This window comes from Elaeis guineensis, chromosome 2 (assembly GCF_000442705.2).
Source record: "Elaeis guineensis isolate ETL-2024a chromosome 2, EG11, whole genome shotgun sequence".
Classification (NCBI taxonomy): Eukaryota; Viridiplantae; Streptophyta; class Magnoliopsida; order Arecales; family Arecaceae; genus Elaeis; species Elaeis guineensis.
In genome coordinates, this window is record NC_025994.2 from 101,128,122 (window position 1) to 101,134,805 (window position 6,684).

At 55.0% G+C, this 6,684-nt stretch overlaps 1 protein-coding gene across 1 annotated transcript; it reads right to left on the bottom strand.

The window, feature by feature from the left end:
- Nucleotides 1-1,869, bottom strand: LOC140855474 (tyrosine decarboxylase-like). The gene has a single exon (XM_073251357.1). The coding sequence runs from the start codon at nucleotides 1,676-1,678 to the stop codon at nucleotides 158-160; it is 1,521 nt and encodes a 506-aa protein (XP_073107458.1). The 5' UTR covers nucleotides 1,679-1,869; the 3' UTR covers nucleotides 1-157.
- Nucleotides 1,870-6,684: the final 4,815 nt, after the last annotated feature.

Here is a 6,684-nt window from a genome sequence, read left to right on the forward strand (position 1 = left end):
GATATGTTATTTTTATTAAAATAAATTTGTATGAGAAGTACAACTACAAGTTCAGGAAGCTATTCTATGCACAGTTGACCACCGATCAACGTACGTAAACTGGAACGGACAAATTTTTTATTCAGAGATAGCATGAAATTAAAAGAAGTGAAGCTCGCTAAAGCGAAAAGAGACCATTGGAGGAAGAAATTTTTTCACATGAACCATTGAGTAATAAACCGTCCGCTTTGGCTTGAATCAGCTTCCACGTAGCCTCCACATGCCTCATCTCCGTCAGGGTTGCTCCGATCGCAAACCGTACGACAAACATTCGGGCCACCACGGCATGGGTCATGAAAGCTTGCCCACTCGAGTTCACCGCCTCCAATAGCCTTCGGTTCAATTCCGATGGATCATCCCCTTGGAACCTGGGTTTGAGTCGGAAGCACACCAACGCGAACTTGCGCGGCACCACCACCTCGAACCTCCGGTCCATTGCCACCAACCTCTCGAAGTGCTCGGCCATCGCGACGTCGCTCCGTATGTGCTCCATCAGGTTGGCCATGCCGTACCTCCGGATGACCACCCACAGCTTCATGGCTCGGAAGCGCCGGCTGAGCGCGATCTGCCAGTCCTTGTAGTCCACCACCGTTTTGGCATCACTAGCCTTGTTTTTGAGGTACTCGGGATTGCTGCACAAGGCGTCAACCAATGAGGATGGGCTCTTGACCCAGAGGCAGCAGCAATCCATGTTGGTGAGGAACCACTTGTGGGGATTCAGGCTGAACGAGTCGGCCAGCTCCACACCATCCAAGTAATGCCGGAATTCAGGGCATATACCCGAACTACCGGCATAAGCTGCATCGATGTGATACCAAACGCCATACTCGTTCGCGACTTTCCCCAGCTCTAATAGTGGATCCACGGCTCCAACAGCGGTGGTACCGATCGTGGCACACAGGTACAAGGGCACCAACCCTTTGGCGATGTCGGCCTCCATGGAGGACCGAACGCTGTCCGGAGTGAGTGCATAGTCCGACGCTGCTGATGTCGGGATGGCGCGGAAGTTGGATGGCGGGATGCCGATGAGCTTCGATGCCTTCTGAACCGTGGAATGTGTTTGATCGGATGCGTAGACCACCAGTTTGGTGATCCCATCGCCTCCCATCTTGGTCAAAGCGCTGTCTCGTGCTGCTGCTAGTGTGCACACCACCGCCTCGCATGTGCTCCCATGCAGGACACCGCCACCACCTTGGCCGCCGGAGAACAGGAAGGATGAGGGGAGCTTGAGCATCTTTCCCATCCAATCCATGACTATGCTCTCCAGCTCGGTGGCGGCTGGAGACGCGATCCAGTTGAATCCAACGACGTTCAGACCGGAGCAAAGCATCTCGCCGAGAAAGCCGGCGGTGCTCGCATTGGCCTGGAAGTATGCATAGAAGTTGGGGCTTTGCCAATGGGTGAGGCCAGGGAAGATGTCGTCGTGGATATCATCCAGAATGGTCTGGATGGGCTGAGGGAAAATGGGAGCTTGGTCGGGGAGACGCTTGCTCAGATACTCCGGCTCGACCTGGCTCCGGACCGGGTATCGCTCAATGTCTCGATAGTAGTTGGCTATGAAGTCGACCACCGCTCGAGACTCTTTCACCAAGACATCGGGGTCTAGTGGCTGGAAGGTCTCGATCGGGAGGCTGCCCATTTGGTTTGGCGGAGAGAGAGTTGGAGGAGTCTTAATGAGAACTATATATTAAGAGATCGAACTGGAGGAGATGGTCGAGATCGAGTTTCTGGTGGCAAAATTAAGGAAGGCTTATGGAACAATGGAGGAAAGTGATTTGGTTGGGTGGCGTGGAGGAGATATGGGGAAGGGAGCTATTTATAAAGCTAATAGATTGCTCGATCGTTTGGATGGTGAAGCGAATAAATTAAGCTGCACTGGGTGTGTTATTTTGGCTCGTGTCGCGAGACGCTCCTTTTTGAGCGTATGGATAACGTGACCATATGTCGGGACGCTACCGCCGCCACGGCTTGGTGAGATCGATGTGGTAGCGAGCGTCTGGAATACTGGAGAGAGGGAGAGAGAGAGAGAGAGTGTGAGGATATACGTATATACAAAAGCGCGTTGGATAACTTCACGTGCTCAAAGAGAAAGCGCCTTCAGATCTGAGCCCAGATGCCTGACTCGTGAGTGTCGCTCCTGCGACCAACCAAACGTGCGTGATCCATCTTTGTAAATCGCTTCCTTCCCTCCGTCTCTTCCGCGAAATCTAACCCAATCACTTTTATCCTTGGTTTTAAAATGTAACTTATGGTACGAAAATTAAGGGGCAGCATCGATGACGGTCTTTCAGCCGGTTGCATTTTCTTCGAGTTTTGTTAGATGAAAAACGTCGGGAATGGCGGCTCCAACTGCCCTGCATTCTAACCCATTCACCCCTCTCTCGCGCAACATGTGAGAAATTATTTTTTTTCAAAAATACTTAAAATTCTAAATAAAAATAATTATTTTTTAAGAAATTTTAGAAGTTTAAAATTTCTTTATTAATGGCCCCATATTTGATGTTTCAATCATGCATGTTCATCAGCATTTATCTGATTCTTCCAAGCTGCATTCTGGCTTTAATTCAGTACACTATGGATATGCTTATCTTGATTCACTATCAAGAAAAACGTGGCTTTAATATAATACGTCAAGGGGCACTTGACATATGATACAATATGGAAGCTCAACTTTTGCATCATCTGGAAAGGAAAGTCTTTCGCGTGTCCCAACAAATAACATCGACACATTATGGTACTTTCAATGTGAATAGAGTAACAGCCAGTTGGCCCATGGTGTATATACATATATGGTATGTGGTGAACCAACGATGTTTTCTCTTTATTGCGGTGATGGCCGACCAAGCGGCTTAGAATAATAAAAAACAGAAAGACGAGTCTCTTCCCTATTATATTAAAATCATTCTGCTGTTGAAAGCGAACGATGCGAGCCCATTGTGTAATAACCCAATCTGTTGGGGGACACCCACCGACCGATCGACCGACTATCGGAGGGCCCGACCGGCTGGCGGCCCGACCGACTAACCAACGGCCCGACGGACGACTCTGACTGGCCGATCGTAGGTCGGGCGACAGGCCGACGGACGCCATCAGCGGCTAACTGCGGCCATTCCACGGTCCATTCCCGACCAACTAAACCCAGAGGTCCGGTAGCCGACCCACACGAAGCTCGCCGACCGACGGAGGAGTCCGACGCCACTCTGCTGGCCACCGACCTTGGGTCGGCCGACTCCACCAACCACCGTACGGCCGCCAGACGTTGTCAGCTCTGACACGGACATGCGGCACAGTTACCTAGGGGCATTGTCCCGCCGAGAGCCGGGTCAACCCTGGTGATTAGACGGCTACACGGCGACATGACATTTTCACGGTGGCTCTGACAGCCTACAGTGAGTTGACAGTTCCTCACTTGTCCGCGCCATTAATGACAGCCTACAGTGGGGAAGGCAATAGTGCAAGGGGTCGATCCACCCGTCTCTCCCACATACGCAGGCTCGCTCCTCTCTCTCTCCCTCTCTCTTTCTCAGAGCTCTCTGTCTGCATTTCACTGTTGCCCAGTCACCTCTCTAACTTGACCGTCGGAGGGTCCCCGCCGGAGCCGCCTCCGGTCAGTGCGGACTTCCTTTTGCAGGTGCACGCTTCCCGGCGATCGGACGACGAGGCAATTGGCCGCAACAGATTGGCGCGCCAGGAAGGGGAAGGCATGACAAAGACAAGAGCTCAACGATCGAGAATCACTGGGTCGGCAAGGCGCTCTTCCCGCCGGGAAGAAGCCTCCCCGCCCCCACCGGCGGCGGAGCCTAGCTCTCCGCGCCCTGCAGTGACCACGGAGGCCCAGATTGCGGCCATCGTACGGCAGATGACCGTACTGACCGACGCAGTCAAAAGCCTCCAGCAACAACCGGCGGCCCGACCTATGCCTTCCAGGAGCAGCCGCCGACGGCCGCGCCGAGCCCTGTCGCCTCCATGCGAGCGCTCCCAACAGCGCTCCCACGGAGAGGAGGAGGGGCGACTACGGCGCGACGACCGACGGTCCCAGCGGCCCTCTCCTTCCCCGTTGGAACGGGCGAGGAAGGAAAAGCGGCCGCGCACACCGTCGGCCTCTCTTTCAGAATCCTCCGGAGGCTCCACCCCCGGGGTCTCCCAGCATCGACGAGCGGACGACTACGAGTGACGGTTCGAGGAGATCGACCGCCGACTCGCCCAACTGCAGATGGACGGCCAGAAGTCTTCGAACGACGTCGACTTCCAGACCGCCCAGCCTCTCTCTCGACTGGTCCTCGATGAGCCGATTCCCAGTCGGTTCAAAATGCCGAACGTGGAGCCATACGACGGCTCCACCGACCCAGTCGACCACCTCGAGAGCTATAAAGCTCTCATGACGATTCAAGGGGCAACCGACGCTCTTTTTTGCATCGACTTCTCCGCCACACTTCGCAAGGCTGCCAGGGCTTGGTACTCCGGTCTTCGATCGGGCAGTATCCATTCCTTCGCGCAGCTCGAGCACTCGTTCGTGGCCCATTTCAGCACCAGCCGAAAGCCGCCGCGAACGTCGGATAGCCTTTTTTCCCTCAAGCAGGGGAAAAACGAGACGCTCCGACACTTCGTGGTGCGATTCAACGCGACCACGCTCGAGGTTCGGGACCTCAACGAAGACATGGCAGTTTCAGCCATGAAGCGGGGCCTGAGGTCGTCCCGATTTACTTATTCTCTGGACAAGACCCTCCCCCGAACTTACGCCGAGCTACTGGAGCGCGCATACAAGTATATGCGCGCGGACGAAGAAGCGTCCGACCGACGCTTGGTCGAGCCCAGGGGTCCGAAGGAGAAGCGAAGAAAGGGTCGGGAACCCGCCGAACCAAGCAGGCCCCCGGCCAATAGTCGGCTTTCTCCACCCCGACAGATCCAAAAATCACCTCGCCGACAGACCCCGAGGCCGGTGCGTCCCAGGTATGACTCCTACACTCCTCTCTCCGCTCCCCGTGCGCAGATCCTGATGGAGATCGAAGGGGAAGAATACCTGCGACGGCCTCCGCCTCTGAAGGCAAAGGGCCTCGACCATCGAAAGTACTGCCGGTTCCATCGGAGCCACGGCCACGACACCGAGCGATGCATCCAGTTGAAGGATGAGATCGAAAATCTCATCCGTCGGGGGTATCTCGGCAAATTTCGAAAGGGTCCGCCGACCCGACCGGCTGCCGATCGACGCCCCCAGCCGACTGAAGAGGCTCCGACTAACCAGCCGACGGCTGGAGTCATTAACATGATCTCCAAGCGGCTGGGATCGGGGACGTCTACAGGGGGGGAGCCGACGAAAAAGCAGCACCCGGACGACGTGATTACCTTCTCAGAAGACGACGTTCGGGGCATCCAGACTCCCCACGACGACGCTGTTGTTGTGTCGGCGACAATAGCCAATTATGATGTAAAACGAATTTTTGTTGATAATGGAAGTTCGACAAATGTTTTGTTTTACTCGACCTTCTCCCGAATGCGACTACCGACTGATCGACTTAGTGGGGTCTCCACGCCCTTGATCGGCTTTGCCGGAGACGCCGTCATGACAGAAGGAGAAATCACTCTGCCCGTGACGGTCGGCACCGAACCACGGCAAAGCACAGTCTCCCTCATTTTCACGGTCGTCCAAGTTCCTTCGGCCTACAACGCCATACTCGGGCGACCCGGACTGAACGCCCTCAGGGCGATCGTCTCGACGTACCATCTCCTTGTTCGATTCCCGACCAAAAACGGAGTCGGGGAGATGCGCGGAGATCAACAGCTCGCCCGACGATGCTTCCAAATCTCCGTCCAAAGCGACGAGACAAAGGATCCCCTGACAATCGACAAACTGGATCAACGGGAGGAGGAAGAGCGGGGTTCGCCGGCCGAGCAGCTCGAGGCGATCCCGGTAGGAGAAAATCCCGACAGAAAAGTTTGGGTCGGGTCTCAATTGCCCGACACCGAACGCCACCGACTGGCGGAGCTGCTGACGACCAACGCCGACATATTCGCATGGTCGGCAGCAGATATGTCGGGCATCCCTCCAGAAACAATTACTCACCGACTCAACATCGACCCGACAATGAAGCCGGTGAGGCAGAAGAAAAGGTCCTTCGCCCCAGAATGGCAGAAGGCCATTGACGAAGAAGTGGACAAGCTGCTCGAAGCAGGCTTCATTCGGGAATCCACGTATCCCGATTGGCTCGCCAATGTCGTCATGGTCAAGAAAGCCAACGGAAAGTGGAGGATCTGCATCGACTATACCGACCTCAACCGAGCATGCCCGAAGGATAGCTTTCCACTCCCGAAGATCGACCAGCTGGTGGATGCGACGTCCGGATTTCGACTGCTCAGCTTTATGGACGCCTTCGCCGGGTACAATCAGATCCGGATGGCGCCTGAAGACGAGGAGCACACCGCGTTCGTGACCCCCAAGGGCCTCTACTGTTATCGGGTGATGCCCTTTGGATTGAAGAATGTCGGCGCCACCTACCAGCGACTCGTCAATAAGGTCTTCAAAGACCAGATCGGGCGTAACATGGAGGTGTACGTGGACGACATGCTGGTAAAGAGCACGCAGATCCCGGACCATGTTCAGGATCTCGAGGAGACCTTCCGCACCCTTCGACGACACCGAATGAAGCT

Coding starts and splice junctions, on each gene's coding strand:
- LOC140855474 (XM_073251357.1), bottom strand. CDS start 1,678: ATGGGCAGCCTCCCGATCGAGACCTTCCAGCCACTAGACCCCGATGTC.